At 44.6% G+C, this 17163-nt stretch overlaps 1 protein-coding gene across 3 annotated transcripts in view; it reads right to left on the reverse strand.

The window, feature by feature from the left end:
- Positions 1-10470: 10470 nt before the first annotated feature.
- The window catches only part of NPSR1 (neuropeptide S receptor 1), a 234901-nt gene continuing 228208 nt past the window's right edge, over positions 10471-17163 (reverse strand). For 2 of the 3 annotated variants that reach the window (XM_030932653.1, XM_030932651.1), the window contains exon 9: positions 10471-10727. In XM_030932653.1, the coding sequence (XP_030788513.1) occupies positions 10619-10727 (109 nt within the window). In that variant the 3' untranslated portion in view covers positions 10471-10618. The remainder of the gene's footprint in view (positions 10728-17163) is intronic. The other variant, XM_030932654.1, reaches the window with a different exon arrangement.

The following is a 17163-nucleotide window of genomic DNA, read 5'->3' on the forward strand; positions in this document are numbered from 1 at the left end:
ACATTGTCCAAATGCAACAGTGACCAAACATCTTCCTAGCCTGGTTAATATGAATGATTGCTGCTTCTTTACCAGTCAAATTTTCAGCCTCACTCTCTTCTTCCCACCTTCAAGATAAGAATGATTAAGATACATAGTTATGGATTAGCCTGATGGCACCCAAAGCCCCCACTTCCTTATTCCCCACTCTCAAATCACTTGACAGAACCCTAAACCCTGCAGTAAGTCACACCCATTTTTTAAAACTGAGACATTCCACACTTCTCCTTATTGCAACAAATCAATAAAACTAAACTACAGACTGGTGGCCTTTGGCTGGAGGACACTCATACCCCTACAATTTAATCTCTGCACAACATCATATAGAAACTTCTAAAGCATCAGAACACATCACTGTCCTGCTGAACACCTTTCCATCGCATCCTGCCTTACTTAGGGCAAAGTACAAAGTCCTTATTACAGTCTATAAGGCTCTAAATGATAGCGAACCCCAAACCCCAAACCTCATCTTATACTACTCCCTTCTTTGTGCTTGATTTTTTAGAAGCAATGGTTTTCTTGCAGTTTCCTAAGCATGATGAACAACTTCCAATCTCGAGGGCCTCCATACTTGCTGTTTCCTAAATCTAGATTACTCTTTCTCCAGATGTGGATATTCACAGAACTTACTTTCTCACTTCCTTCAGGTTTTGGCTTAAATATCAATATTACATTTCAGAGAGGCTGTCTCTGCCATCCTATCTGGAAAGCACCTCTCACAATGACACCTTATTGCCTTACCATACTTTTTTCTTCTTTATCACATACGTCATCACATGACATGTTACATTTCAAAATCTTAAGCTTCAAGAGGCAGAAGAGTGATTGTTGTCACTGCTGTACCCCCAGCACTAGAGCAGTATATGCCACACACATTAAATGTAGGTTTATTGAATAAATGAATTAATAAATAAATCTGAAGGTGGGCACATGGACTAAGCTAGGCCGATAAGAATCCTTCCATGAGATACCTTCCAGGGGCACTGGGAATAGAAAGCCCTTCTTCTTTTGTCCATCACAATTCAAGGGGCTAAATTTGAGACTGCCAGTGGCCTTCTTGTCTACCAGGGGTGGAGTGGGGAAAGTGCCGCTGAGAGTGAAGCCAACATTCTGAGGGAACAAGGTGGAAGGAGGGCACAAGACAGCCCTGATAACATCGATTGAGCCCCTGTATTCAGCTGGGTTTAAGGCAGTTCTACTACAGACTGTCCAATTATTTGGATCAATAAATGCTATTTTATTGCCTAAGTAAATTTTTTTTTTTTTTTTTAGCAGAGTCTCACTTTGTCACTCAGGCTGGAGTGCAGTGGCATGATCGCATCTCACTGCAGTCTCAGGTGATTCTCATGCCTCAGCCTCCTGAGTAGCTGGGTTCACAGGTGTGCGCCATCATGCCTGACTAAATTTTATGTTTTTAGGAGAGGTGGAGTTTTGCCACGTTGGCCAGGTTGGTCTTGAACTCCTGGCCTCAGGTAATCTGCCCACCTCAGCCCCCCAAACTTCTGGGATTACAAGCACGAGCCACCATGCACAGCTATTGCCTAAGTGAATTTAAGTCACTTGAAGCAGAAGGAGTTCTAATTAATACAGACACTTTCCTAAGGTATGACTTGCGGGTTTGACTATGATATTCCAGGTACATCCAAATGACAGCACAGGGCAGAACAACATGCCTTTATCTCTGTTTTTTAGACTTCACACTTCTGTGATCACAGCCTGGATGGTGTTTGTCTGTTGGCCAGCATGTCACAATGTTGGTGCCTATTGAGCTTATTCTACAGAGGTACCTTGTTTCCTGAAAAAAAAGAACTCCGCCTTTACATTTTGTGGAGGCTAGATGTTTTTTCTTTATTGCTTAGGTGACTATTTCTGTGAAAGAATGTCAGTGATATCACCTGCAAGACTGGTTCTACATTCAACAGAGGAAGAGTATCAGTATGCTGGACCTTTGTCTGAGAGAACAAATTCAGATTGACTTCTATGCAGGTCTTAGAAAATGCCCAATGGAGGGGAAATGTCAGTGTGAGGTCCTTGAATGGATATGTAGTTCATCCACTTCTCCATGCACACTATCATCCCATTCATTTACAGAAGCATCATTTCAGAATTGTCTTAATTATTTGCCTGAGGCTTTCATCAAACAAAGATCATTGCAAGATACAGTCATTATTGCATTATCTCTGCAAGACACAGTAAAAATATTATTGCACTCACCATCTATTGCATTTCCTGGTGTTAACTAAGTAAACTCTCACAGGAGAAATGACATTTAAAATTAATACAAGAAAACACTTGGCTTCTCCTGAAGAAATGGAGTGCTTTCTCCTTGTGGTATTAAGAATAAAGTAACTGATTCTGCTCACCTTTCACATTGTCTCCTGGGAAGTTCAAGGTCAGTCCTCTTTTTTTGTTTGTTTGTTTGTTGAAGCTTAACTATAGACATTCGCTTGGCTCTGAGGAGGATGTCTGTACATTTCATTAACTTTTTGCTTTGACTCTAATCTCCTAATTTTAATAGTATTTTCCCCAAATCCTGTCTTTATTTTTTCTTTTTTAAATCATAATTTCATTGAGTGTGTTCTTGTCAGTATGACCTAATTTTGTGCATGTGTTTATAACAAAGTCCTGTGGGCTGGGTCCAGAGTCCTAACACAGCCTTAATCATGAGGAACTAGATAATAGCTCTTGGACAAATTAAATGATCTCCCGAGATCTCATTTTCCTCACCTGAAAAATGAGGTCATTGGGTTCTTTTAGCCCTAATCTCCTCCTTAATTGGATAGAGACCCAGAGCATTGATGGATTTCATTTTCTTCATAGATGTACACACGGGCATCACCAGACTGTCCCTCATTCCTGCAGTGATGTAGCTCTCAGCCAGGAGACTCACATTTGCTTTAGAGTTTTGCTCAGTTTTTAGTGGAATGCATCTCTTACCATCTGCATTAGTCTTCTCAGGCTTCTGTAACAAATTTTCACAAACTAATTGGCTTAGCCAACAAAAATTTATTCTCTCAATCTGAAGGTCAGAAGTCTGAAATCAGTATCACAAGACTGAAGTCAAGGTGCCAATAAGACTGAGATCCCTCTGCAGGCTTTGGGGAGAATCTGTCCCTTGCCCCTTCCAGCTTCTAGTGGCAGCCAGTATTCCTTCATTTATGGCTACTTCACTCCAGTCTCTGTGGCCACATTGCCTTCTCCTCTTCTCCATGTGCTCTCTTATAAGGACACTTGTGATTGCATTTATGACCCACCTTCATAATCTAGGATAATCTCATGTCAAGATCCTTCATGTAGTCACATCTAGAAAGACTCTTTGTCCTTACAACACTTACAAGTTCTAGTGGTTAGAACCTCATATTTTTGAGCTGACTTCACCATTTTATACCAGCCTTGTCAATGCCATGAGCAAGGAGAGGAGATAAGTGGTTGCAGTGGCATTTCAGCCTCCGAATCATAGCTGTGACCTTTGTAAAATCAATCATAGAGATGGATGTCAATGGGGATGGCTCCAACATTTTTAAATGCATTGAACTTTTTCAGACAAAGAAGATAGAGACCAGGTCTATGGATCTAGGGTCTAAGCTTCTTGTTAAGTACACAATGAAACCCTCAATGCCCCAGCACCCTGCTAGAGACAGGAAACAGATGACCTGTTCAAAGATCTTTTGTTCTTTTTTCTTCTAGGTCATTATTCTGAGTGAGGGTGGTATGGGAGGGAAAAACTGCAGAAGCAACTGAAAACCTTCCACAGGCAATGTTTTACTGGAAATGTAAAGTTCTCAGATCCATGTCCTACCAGCTCCCAAGGTTTTTGGCTTTTGGCTTTCTGCTGTCTCACTCTCTCTCTTCCTTTTTCCGTGCATACATGGCTGATAGGTAAGATTGTTAATAAACTGTTTTGATTTAAATACATTAATTCAAAGTCCCACTCTCAAAACTCATTATGTGTTTTTTCCCTGTATGGAACTGGCAAGTCACTACACCTTTCTAGACTTCAGTTTGCTCACTTGTAACTTGAAGGGGATGAGTAGTGAGGGGACAGGCAGGAAGGGATGTGCAGTGTGATGAAGACTGCATCATGTAGTAGAACAGCCCACGCTTCAGAGCCAGGCAGACCGGAAATAGAAACTTGGCTCTGACACTCTGCTAGTAGGGTGCTCTGAGCAAGTTGCTTTTCTCTCTGAGTCGCAGGCTCCTCATCTGTAAAATGGGGATACGAATTGGTAAGAGGATTCATGGAGGTAAAATGTCTTATATAGAGCCTACACATAGGCATTCTCTGTTATTTATATCTAAATCTAGAACTATCAAGGATATAGCTAGCTAGCTAGCTATAGGAAAATTATGTGTATATATATATATATACATAATAAGATGCCTATAGGTAATATCTATCTATCTATCTATCTATCTATCTATCTAGCCATCTGATATAGTTTGGCTGTGTCCCCACCCAAATCTCAACTTGAATTGTATCTCCCAGAATTCCCACATGTTGTGGGAGGGACCTAGGAAGAGGTCACTGAATCATGGGAGCAAGTCTTTCTCATGCTATTCTCATGATAGAATACATTTCACGAGCTCAGATAGAGTTCTCGGGGGTTTCTGCTTTTGCTTCTTCATCATTTTCTCTTGCTGCCACCATGTAAGAAGTGCCTTCACCTCCCGCCATGATTCTGAGGCCTCCCCAGCCATGTGGAACTGTAAGTCCAGTTAAACTTCTTTGTCTTCCAGTTTTGAGTATGTCTTTACCAGCAGTGTGAAAATGGACTAACACAGTAAATTGGTACCAGGAGTGGGGTGTTGCTGAAAAGATACCTGAAAATGTGGAAGCAACTTTGGAACCAGGTAACAGGCAGAGGTTGGAACAGTTTGGGGGGCTCAGAAGGAGGCAGGAGAATGTGGGAAAGTTTGGAACTTCCTAGAGACTTGTTGAATGGCTTTGCCCAAAATGCCGATAGTGATATGGACAATAAGGTCCAGGCTGAGGTGGTCTCAGATGGAGATGAGAAACTTGTTAGGAACTGGAGTAAAGGTGACTCTTGTTATGTTTTAGCAAAGAGACTGGTGGCATTTTGCCTCTTCCCTAGAGATTTGTGGAACTTTGAACTTAAGAAAGATGATTTACAGTATCTGACAGAAGAAATTTCTAAGCAGCAAAGCATTCAAGAGGTAACTTGGGTGTTGTTAAAAACATCCAGTTTTATAAAGGAAGCAGAGCATAAAAGTTTGGGAAATTTGCAGCCTGACTATCTGATAGAAAATAAAAACTCATTTTCTGGGGACAAATTCAAGCCAGCTGCTGAAATGTGCATAAGTAGCAAGGATCCTAGTGTTAATCCCCAAGATCATGGGGAAAGTATCTCCAGGCCATGGCAGAGACCTTCACAGCAGCCCCTCCTATCACAGGCCTGGAGGCACAGAAGGAAAAAGTGGTTTTGTGGGCCAGGCCCAAGGTCCCTGTGCTTTGTGTAGCTTAGGGACTTGGTACCCTGTGTCCCAGCTGCTCCAGATGTGGTTGAAAGGGGCCAATTATAGCTTAGGCCATGATTTCAGAGGGTGGAGGTCCGAAGGCTTGGCAGCTTCCATGTAGTGTTGAGCCCGCAAGTGCACGGAATTCAAGAATTGAGGTTTGGGAACCTCTGCTTAAATTTCAGAAGATGTATGGAAACACCTGGATGTCCAGGCAAAGGTTTGCTGCAGAGGTGGGGCCCTCGTGGAGAACCTCTGCTAGGGCAGTGTGGAAGGAAAATGTGGGGTCAGAGCCCCTACACAGAGTACCTACTGAGACACAGCCTAGTGGAGCTGTGAGAAGACAGCCACCATCCTCCAGACTCCAAAATGGTAGATCCACTGACAGCTTGCACCACATGCCTAGCAAAGCCACAGACACTCAATGCCAGCCTATGAAAGTAGCAGAAGGGGAGCTGTACCCTGCAAAGCCACAGGGGCAGAGCTGCCCAGGACCATGAGAACCCACCTCTTGCATCATTGTGACCTGGATGTGAGACCTGGAGTCAAGTGATCATTTTGGAGCTTTAAAATTTGACTACCCTGCTGGATTTCAGACTTGCATGGGTCCTGTAGCCCCTTTGTTTTGGTCATTTTTCTCCCATTGGAACAGCTGTATTTACCTGTACCCTGTACCCCCATTGTATCTAGGAAGTAACTAGTTTGCTTTTGATTTTACAAGCTTATAGGCAGAGGGACTTGCCTTGTCTCAGGTGAGACTTTGGACTGTGGACTTTTGGGTTAATGCTGAAATAAGACTTTGGAGGGCTGTTGGGAAGGCACAATTGGTTTTGAAATGTGAGGACATGAGATTTGGAGGGGTCAAAGGCATAATAATATGGTTTGGCTGTGTCCCCACCCAAATCTCAACTTGAATTATGTCTCCCAGAAATCCCACGTGTTGTGGGAGGGACCTAGTGGGAAGTAATGGAATCACGGGAGCCAGTCTTCCCCATGCTATTCTCGTGATAGTGAACGAGTCTAACAAGATATGATGGGTTTATCAGGGGTTTCCACTTTTGCTTCTTCCTCATTTTCTCTTGCTACTGCCATGTAATAAGTGCCTTTTGCCCCTCGCCATGATTCTGAGGCCTCCCCAGACATGTGGAATTGTAAGTCCAATTAAACCTCTTTTTCCTCCCAGTCTCATGTATGTGTTTATCAGCAGCATGAAAACGCACTGACACACCATTTATCCATCCATCCATCTATCCATCCATTCATCCTTGCATCCATCCGTCCATCCATTCATCCATCCATCATCGGTATCTCAAATTCATACCTTGATTCAGACACTGACGAGCTGCTGAGAACATGACAGAGATCAGTACAAGAAACTTTGCTACCTCCTAGAACTCTCACCCTGAAGTGCTTAAAAAAACTTTTCATTTTAGAGAAGTTCTAGATTTATGAAAAAAATTGTGAAGATAGCACACAGCTTTCCCACATGTCCCACACCTGGTTCCCCTTTTGTTAACATCTTACTTTAGTATGGTATATTTGTCACAATTAATGAACCAATTTTTGATTCACTATTATTGACTAAAGTTCATAGTTTTTAAAAGATTTACTTAGTTTTTTCCTAATGTCCTTTTTCTATTCCAGGATCCCATCAGGATATCACCTTATAAATATAAGGTGTTGTTGAAACCCTAACTCCAGTACTTCAGAATGTGACCTGATTTGGAAATGGAAATAAAGTGGATATAATTAGTTAATATGAGGTCATACTGGGGTAGGATGCATTCTTAACGCACTGGTTTCCTTATAGGAAGAGGGTAATTTGGACACAGACAGAGATGGAAGACAGAGATGGAAGCAGAGATTAGAGTGATGCTGTGTGAGCCAAGGAACACCTGGGGCTATCAGGGGTGGGGGAGGCACGGGAGGATCCTCCCCTAGAGACTTCAGAGGGAGCTTGGCCCTGCCAACACCTTGATTTCAGACATCTACCCTTCAGAACTGTGAGGTAATAAATTTCTGTTGTTTTAAACTACCCCGTTTGTGGCAATTTGTTATGGCAGCCTGATGAATTGATTGCAGCTGCTATGTTTCCTGAGGCTGCTCTTGGCTTGGGCAGTTTCTTAGGCCTTCCTTCTTTTTGCTGACCTTGACTGCATTTTCCTTTAGAGATGTGGAAGGGGTAGCAACTGAGAAGGGCACAAGCAGGGCTTCTGGGATGAAGGTAGGTTTATCTGGACAGCGGTTACAAGGATGTGCCCTCTTTGTCATAATTCATCCAAGTGTATACTTAGGATTTGTGCCCAGTTTTGTATGTGTTCTATAGTTCAATAGAAAGTTTACTTCAAAAGGTATTTGTTCATCTAGGTAGAAGACATTGGCAACTTCATTTCTGCCAGTCAAGGAAAATGACTAAGGCAATCTCGATCATTTTAGGAGGTTTATCTGCCAAAGTTAAGGACACACACTCAGGAGACAGGTCTATGCCTTTCTCCCAAGAAAATTTTGAGGGTTTCAAATTTAAACGGGAAAAGGTGGGATATTGAAAAATACACAGTTTTCATGTGGGAGGGGTGTAGGGGGAAGGAGTCATTCGTGCTTTTGTCTGGCTCAGTGAATCTGCATTTTTACATAAGGTAACATAGACAATAGGGCAGAGGCAACAATCAGGTGTGCATTTGTCTCAGGTGGGCCGAGGGATGACTTAGAGTTCTGTCTTTGTCCCCCGCACCTGTGAAGATAAGCAATCGCCTTACATTGCAAAGAAATTTCCCTGTGGGAACAATTTGCAGGAGGTATGTAGTTTTTCATTTTTGTAGTCATCTTATTTAAGAACTAAAATGGGAGGCAGGTTTGTGTGATCCAGTTCCCAGCTTGAGTTTTCCCTTTGGCTTAGTGGGTTTGGGGTTCCAAGATTTATTTTCCTTTCACACTTTGAAGAGGTTGTAGATCAATTGTGATTCTAAAAGTAAAATTTATTTTTCTGTATCAGTTGCATTTGTCTTCAAGACAGAGAAATCTCAACTCAAGCTGGTTTAAAAAAGGACTTTATTATCTCAGGTACCAGGAACTTGTGAGATAGGCACACCTCAGCGGCAGCTGATTTGTTGGCTTGGTGATGGCAGCAAAGACCCGGGTCTTACTCTCTCGGCACTGGCTGTGTCCTCAGGCTGGAATGTGATGGCTGCAGCCATTCCAGACATCACATCCAGACCCTTAATATTCAGTGTTGCTTCCTGTGAGTCTCCCTCAAGAGCCAGGGACCTTCCCAGCAGTTTCTCCCTCTCAAAAAAGTCTTCTCCTCATGCTGCCTCCGGTCAGAAGTGAAGCAGAGAATGAAGAATCTCAGTATTGGTAACAAATATTGTCTCAATGACTGAAGGGGAGAAAAAAGCAAACACCTCCTCTAACCATCTGGCCCCAACCCTGAGTCTTCAGAGCAGGCCCACACTGTCACTCCATCCTGAGGAGGATGGGTGGCGAAGGGGTCTGTGGGAGCTGGACGATGGTAGTGATCAAGAAATCCATTGAGTAGATACTGTTATCATCCCTACTAGATGAGAGGAAACTGGGCTTAGTGAAGGACAGTAACCTGCCTGAGTGTTCAGTGCCAGACTCAGATTTTGAATCCAGTTCTTTCTGACTCCAGAACCTTGTTCTTCACCAGTGTGAAACACTCACACTGGACTCACACTACATCTTCTCCCCTCCTGCCCCAGGGAGAGCAACAGCAGACTCAGCCCTGGCATGACGGGTCTCTGGCTTGAGAGGGCTCTGGGGTCCCCAGTGAGAGCCCTGGCACCAGGTACAGGGCCACCTGCAGCACAGGGGAGCCTCCGCACAGCAGCCTCTCCTCACCACCATGTTGATATCAATCTCAGTTTCCTTGCTTAGCTCTTTCATTTCCTGCTGACTAGAGCCCTATCCTGAATGCATGCCCAGCCCCCCAGCCCTGATCTCCTCCTTAACTCCTGTGGAAAAAAAAAGTCAATATATTAATTTAATCAAGTGAGATGAGTGTTCATTTACAAAACCAACCATGCAATCTGCTAGTCAGAATGAAGAGTGTATTGAAACAAACACATACGAACACTCTCCAGAAGAAACGAAGGGGACAGCATGCCTTTCCGGGAGGCATTGTGTTTCCAGGAAACCCACACACGGAGTCTGAGCTAAGCCACTCTGGGAGTCCAAATATGTCATAATCTGCTCCCCAGCACTCACAAAATCACATTTTCATTATGAACAGAATACGTGTTTATTATAGAAAGTCAATTGAGAAAGGAATAAAGAAGAAAAACCTCTATCATCCTACAACTCAGATATATGCCCATGCGTGAGTGTGTGTGTGTTCACAGAATCGGAGCATATATTTACAAAATCGGACACACACTCTTAGCTACCTTTTGTGAAGTCATTTTTAATATTTGGATAGTTGTATTGTTTTTATTGTTTTGTGTAGATCAATATTTTCCAAATTTGGCTGTGCTTCACGATTGTCTGGGGAGCTGAAACATTATTGCAAACTCTTGGGCTCTTTTCTACATGTTATTGCATCAGAATTTCTAGGTTTAGAAGTCTGACTTCTTTGGGGGGCACAGTGGCTCACACTTGTAATCCCAGCACCTTGGGAGGCTGAGGCAGGTGGATCAGTTGAGGTCAGGATTTCGGGACCAGCCTGGCCAACATGATGAAACCCTGTCTCTACTAAAAATACCAAAAATTAACCAGGCATGGTGGCAGGGGCCTGTAATCCCAGCTACTGGGGAGGCAGAGGCAGAATTGCTTGAACCCAGGAGGTGGAGGTTGCAGTGAGCCAAGGTCGCACCATTGAACTCCAGCCTGGGTAACAAGAGTGAAACTCTGTCTCAAAAAAACAAAACAAAACAAAACAAAAAAAGAAAAACAAAACAAACAAACCAAAAAAAAAAACATTAAAGAAAAGAAAAAGAAGAAGTCTGCCTTCTTATAGCCCTCCCTGGTGATTCTGAAACAGCCCATCCTGCTGTGACCCATTTTTGGAACCAACGGTGTCCGTGTGCCCTGGTAAGCAGTGAGAAGTGGCAACAGGCACAAGGCCACCTGCAGCACAAGGTGAGAGCTGTCATCTTGGAAGAGCCCAGGAAGGTACAACAGGCCAAGTACCCTTCCAGTTCTCTCTTTGAGGGCAGAGCGTTAGGGCAACCTCCTGGAGCTGATGGGGAGGGATGATCCTGGGAAAGAAGAAAGGCTTATTGAAATGTATAGGGACCTGGGTCTTCCTATTTGCATAAAAGAAAGGAATGTGTGACCTCATTGTGGTCATTTCTCATAAGATATAGTCTACCTCCCACTCGGTTCTTCACTTTCTACTCAATACCACCACAAATAGCCTTTTATTTTGGGTGACAGCTCTGCTTCATTCATCTTCTTCAACTCTTTCCTAAGGGCTGGGCCCTGCTGCCTCTTCTGGGTGTCTGTTTTGAAGTGACAACTGGCATTGTGGCCACTCCAGCAGAATGTGGACAGCATCTTTGAGCACCTGACTCAAAGCCTCCCTGGAGGCTTTAGAATTACTCTAGTGACTCTGCAGCCATTTCAATTTTATAATTCTAATGGGTACCAACATCTCCTCCCACATCTGTCACCAACCCTACCCTGACAGCCACCCCTGAGCCAACTGACCCCTCTGCCTCTGGTCTCCCTCAACTCCTCGAGTGGGTGGACCAGTCCCCATCAGGCATGTGCAGTCTGCTACCTGGGCACTCACTATTGCTCCATCCAGCTTTTCTGAGGTTGTGCCTCTGACCCTAACCTCCATCCCCTTCCCAGACCCCCAAATAGTGCAGTGACACTTGTCCCAACACCCAGGGCCTGGCTGCCACACTCTCTCTAGAAGCCCATGTCTTGTCTTCCACTGCCCTCTCCTCAAGACTGGAACCCAGGAGTGGGCCACCCTCTTTGTGTCAGGTTTGGGATAAGGGACCCTAAGGGCCACCAGTCTGATCTCAGCTTGGCTCTGTGCTCTTGCCACCCCCACACCCCCATGCATCCAAGTCCCACCACCTGTGGGAACATTACCTTCCTGGCCCCACCCATGAGAATTGTGGCTCACCAGTGCTCAGTCGCTCCACTGTCCATGCTGAGACCCAGATCCTTTTGGCTAGCAGAATCATTGTCATCTTGGTGGCCCCATCTTGTGGTTCATGAACTAAATGTAGACCTTCTAACTTCCCAACTCCTTCAGAGCAGTGGGTACGGGTGTCTACTGTCCAGGAGTGGGGGGCAGGCCCAGGTTGTGTGTCTGTCTGGGGGACTCATAGGCTCTGCCATGTGACCTGCAGCCCTGACTTTCCCAGGCCTGATTCCCCAGTGACTCCTGCCACCCACTGACCCTCACTGCGGGAGTCCTGCAGTGGAGCCCCCGGCATTCCAAGTCTTTTTCTGCTGTCAGAGCATTTCTCTCTAACCTTGCTCAGTGAATGCTGGATTCAGATCTTATTCAATGGTCTCAGACAGAGGCTGAGTAGGAAAGTGGTCCCATAGCGGTCATGACTCAAGAGATATCAGCCTAGGTCCTTCTCAGACCTCCTGATACCATTTCCATGATTAGAGAGTCTTTCTTTTGCAAGAGAAGCCATTGACTCTTTTGAAGTCCCCACTTAAATACAAATATTAGGCTGTATTAAAAGTAATGGCGAAAACCACAATACTTTTCACACCAACCTCTAATATTTTGAGAGGAATCATGCCTTAAGCCTTTCTCAAGGGGTGGCATGGGCAGGACTGAGGCGGTGCTGTATGTACTAGTTGACAGGCAAAAGGAAGCAATTTCTAGTTCTTTCTGAACTAGAATTCACAGTTAATGTGTCAAGAACTGTGCTAAGCACTTTCCTATGCTTTATTTCAGTGAATTTCATTGGCATATCATCACATACGGCTAATATCAGCATCTGCATGTTGCAGACTAGGAAAATGAGATCCAGAAACCATAAGCAAAATGCCTGAGTCACATCGCCAGTATGTGGGGTAAGGGTTTTGAATTGGAACTTCCTGACATCCTGCCCCATGATGTGGGACAGCCGTGATATCTCCCCGCTCTTTTCTTTCTCTCCTCTCTTCCAAGCTGTAGTACAACATTTACAAATTCTGCTGTCTGCATCCTTCCCTGATCTGCTTGTGGTCTATGGCTGTCACCTCCTGTCCCACCTGTCTTTTGCCCCTTCACCTCTCCCTGCCCCATCATCCCTCCCAGTCCCTGGCAAAGTTTGCTTAGCTTTACACCCTTTTCCTTGAGGAGAGACAAATAGGCCTTGCATTGTGCCAAGGAACCACAGTGTTTCTGAGGAGGGTGGTGGGGCTCAGGAGGGGCTACAGGAACAGTGACCATTACAATAGGGCTTTTAGGGCTGGACTAAGCATGGTGCACACACAATGCCTTGACTTTTGTCTCTTAATCATTTCCTGGTCCATTTGGCTGGTTCCTGCCATTGAAATCCTGTAATAAAGAGTAATTGTGCTTCTTTCCCAAATAGAATTGGGTCTGTCATTCCAAATGCAGATAGGAGCCCCGCCTTTTAGTCAGCATGTACAGTGCCACTGTCCCCGCAGCTCCTCATTCTCTCCTAACAATAGCAGCCAGGTGCTGCCAAGAGCATGACTCCGCACAGCTGGAGACCTCCAGGAGGCCCTGGGGCTTGACACTTTCTCAGGGAGCACTTGATTCCTTGCCTCATACTTGGGGATCTCTAGGCCAATCCGGGGCGGAGGGTGGACTGATGATGGAGCCCCAGGGCCAGAGACCTTACTGATCTGCCTGCATTTGCAGCCTTCCATCTCATTCCTTGAATCAGACCCTTGAAGTAGGGCGCTGGAAGCAGCTAAGCTCTCTGGAAGATGTTACCCCTTAAAACAAGGCTTCTTAACCTTCGATATGTGGGAATCATCTGGGGGTCTTGTTAAAATGCAAGTCTGGATTCAGCATGAGAGTCTGTATTTTTAATAAGCTTCCAAGAAAGACCAATGTTGCTCCAGAGGCCCTGTTTTTACTAGCACGGGCTCAGGAACTTGCTCAGTATGGTCACTTTGACCTTTAATTACTTATGTGTGGGACTAGGGCCTGAATTTCATTGTCAGGAAGAGTTCCATGCATTCATTCATTAATTCATTCATCCTATAAATATGCAAAGAGTGCCTACTATTGTTTTGGAGTGATAATGCCACAGGGATGAAGATCGAATATACCTGATTGTAACTGTCAGTGGTGGAAGCAGGCAATTAAGCTGACAACTAGGTCTAGTGCATCAGGTGAGATAAGTGAAGTGATAGAGGAAAGACTTCCCAGGAGCAGGATCCTTGAAAAATACATCTGTTGCTGAAACAAGTGGAGGTAGTGGGAGCCAGGAGAACAGAGGAAAAGGGAGAGCCAACGGTCTGCTGAGCCTTGATGGAGCAGTAAGTCCAGAAAGGGGAAAGGGAAACGACATGGCCTGCTGGGGTCCTGTAACTTGGTGCTGCACATGGAACCTGGGTTTTCCTGTGAGTTGCTTGTGCAAGGAGAGTTTGCCTGGCTCTGCTCAGTTTAAATTCTTCTCTCATTACTCCCTTCCTCCCTCATTCACTATTCCTAGGGTCCTCAGAGGATGTTACCTAGAAGCTCCGTAAATCCAACCCTTTCAGCTTTCAGTGGTTTTAAGCAATAAGACAAGACGGTCCCATGGTTTCACTGAGGTTTCATTGAACATCCCATGAAACAATCCATTTATGACTATTGTGGCCCTTGCACAATTCCAGGGGTACGACCTGGGGACAACATAAATGACACCCCTACTGCCAAATTATCCCTCCTTTTTTTTTAACCGGTGCCCATTTTCATCAGGTCTCTACCCAGGAATCTGAACTCCTTGGAGCAACCTGATGGTGTGGCGAATCTTAGGGTAATGTGAACTCAAATATGACAACACTATGTTTAAAAATATTAAGTAATTTAATTCTTACAAGAAGATCCTGACAGACAGTATTATTGTTTCTACTTTACATTTGAGCAAAGGGAGGCACACACAGATAGATAAGCACTGCAACTTTCCTGGCATCACTGGGCTGGTGGTGGCCAGCGTGCCAGGGTTCCCCTTAGCGGACAGGGTGAGGACAGTCCTCTAGTTCCAAGAGCACTGGGCTGGGGTGGGAAGCTAGATTCCAGTCTCAACTCTCTGCTTGTTGGGAAATTTACTCATTTCTCTGGACCTCAATCTTCTCTTTAAATAGAAGACTGTGTATCTTTAGGGCTCTTGCCAGCTGTAACTCACTGTGGCCCTTACAGGTATGAGTTGTTATAACTTTAGTTATCAATGATCAATTCAGTTAGGGGTTGAAAATAGAGCCCCTTTGCTGCACTCAGGGGATGTTGAATGATGAGGAGCCTGCTTTGTTCTCCACTGCTTCCCGCTGCCTTGTCTTCCTGCCTCCCACCTAGGCTGTTTCTGAAGGCTGTTCCTGGCTTGCCTCACCTAGTCCAGCCGTCTTGGCGTTCATCTCTGTTATGGTTTGGATGTTTGTCCCCTCCAAATCTCATGTTGAAATGTAACCCCCAATGCTGGAGGTGGGGGCCTGGTGGGAGGTGGCTTAGCCCTATCTACTTGGTGAAGAGGGAGTTCTTGCTCTGGTAGTTCATGTGAGATCTGGTGGTTTTTTTTTTTTTTTTTTTTTTTTTTTTTATTATACTTTAAGTTCTAGGGTACATGTGCATAACGTGCAGGTTTGTTACATATGTATACTTATGCCATGTTGGTGTACTGCACCCACCAACTCGTCAGCACCCATCAATTCATCATTTATATCATTATATCATGTATAACTCCCCAATGCAATCCCTCCCTCCTCCCCCCTCCCCATGATAGGCCCCAGTGTGTGATGATCCCCTTCCCGAGTCCAAGTGATCTCATTGTTCAGTTCCCACCTATGAGTGAGAACATGCGGTGTTTGGTTTTCTGTTCTTGTGATAGTTTACTAAGAATGATGGTTTCCAGCTGCATCCATGTCCCTACAAGGGACGCAAACTCATCCTTTTTTATGGCTGCATAGTATTCCATGGTGTATATGTGCCACATTTTCTTAATCCAGTCTGTCACAGATGGACATTTGGGTTGATTCCAAGTCTTTGCTATTGTGAATAGTGGTTTAAAATCTGGTGGTTTAAAAGAGTGTGGTACCTCCATCTCTCTCTTGCTCCTGCTCTGACCATGTGACACATTGGCTGCCCCTTCACCTTTCACCATGGTGTAAGCTCCCTGAGGCCTCCCCAGAAACAGGTGCCAGCACCATGCTTCATGTAAAGCCTGCAGAATCATGAGCCAATTAAACTCTTTTTCTCTATAAATTAGCCAGCCTCGGGTACATTTTTATAACAATGCAAGAATGGCATAACACAAAATTAGTACTGAGGAGTGAGGCATTGCTATAAAGGTACCTAAAAATGTGGATCCAGCATTGGAAGTGGGTAATGGGCAGAGATTGGAAGAATTTGGAGGTTTCAGAAGAAGACAGGAAGATGAAAGAAAGTTTGCAACTTGTAGACTGGTTAAATGGTTGTGACCAAAATGCTGATGGAGATATTGAAGTCCAGACTGATGAGGTCTCAGACGGAAATGATGTTATTAGGAACTGGAGTAAAGTCACCCATGTTATGCTTTAGTAAAGAGCCTGGCTGCATTTTGTCCAGGTCCTAAGGCTCTGTGGAAGTTTCAACTTAAGAGTGATGACCTAGGGTATCTGGCAGTAGAAATGTCTAAGCAGCAAAGTGTTCAAGAAGTGGCCTAGTTGCTTCAAACAGCCAATGTTTATATGTGCAAGCAAATAAATGACCTGAAACTGGAAATTACGTTTAGAAGGGAAGCACAGCATAACAATTTGGAAAATTTTCATGTTGGCTGATATGGTTAGGCTGTGTCCTCACCCGAATCTCATCTTGAATTCCCATGTGTTGTAAGAGAGACCCAGTGTGAGATAATTGAATCATGGGGGGAAGTCTGTCCTGCGCTGTTCTTGGGATAGTGAATAAGTCTCATGAGACCTGATCATTTTCTAAAGAGGAGTTCTCTCTCTCTTTGCCTGCTACCATCCATGTAAGACATAATTTGCTCCTCCTTGCCTTCCACCATGATTGTGAGGCCTCCCCAGCCTTGTGGAACTGAAAGTCCATTAAATCCTTTTTCCTGAATAGATCACCCAGTCTTGGGTATGTCTCTATCAGCAGCATGAAAACGGACTAATAAACAGGCCATGTAGCAGGAAAGAAAATCATTTTCAGGAGAGAAGTTCAAGCAGGCTGTGGAGCAACCACTTGCTAGGGAGATTAGCCTGACCTAAAGGGAGCCAACTGTTAATGTCTAAGACAATGGGAAAAAGGCCTTGAAGTCACTTCAGAAGTCTTGGGGCAGTCCCTTCCATCATAGGCCCAGAGGCCTAGGAAAAAAGTGGCTTGGGGACCAGGCCCAGGGCCTTGCTTCACTGTGCTGCCACACTGCTCCCTGCATCCTGGCCACTCTGGCTTCAGCCATGACTCAAAGGGGCAAAGGTACAGCTTGCACTGCAGCTCTAGAGGGAGCAAGTCATGCCTCAGCAGTTGTCACATGATGTTAAGTCTTCAGATGCTCAGAATGTAAGCATGAATAA

The sequence above is a fragment of the Rhinopithecus roxellana genome, chromosome 6 (assembly GCF_007565055.1).
Source record: "Rhinopithecus roxellana isolate Shanxi Qingling chromosome 6, ASM756505v1, whole genome shotgun sequence".
Lineage (NCBI taxonomy): Eukaryota > Metazoa > Chordata > Mammalia > Primates > Cercopithecidae > Rhinopithecus > Rhinopithecus roxellana.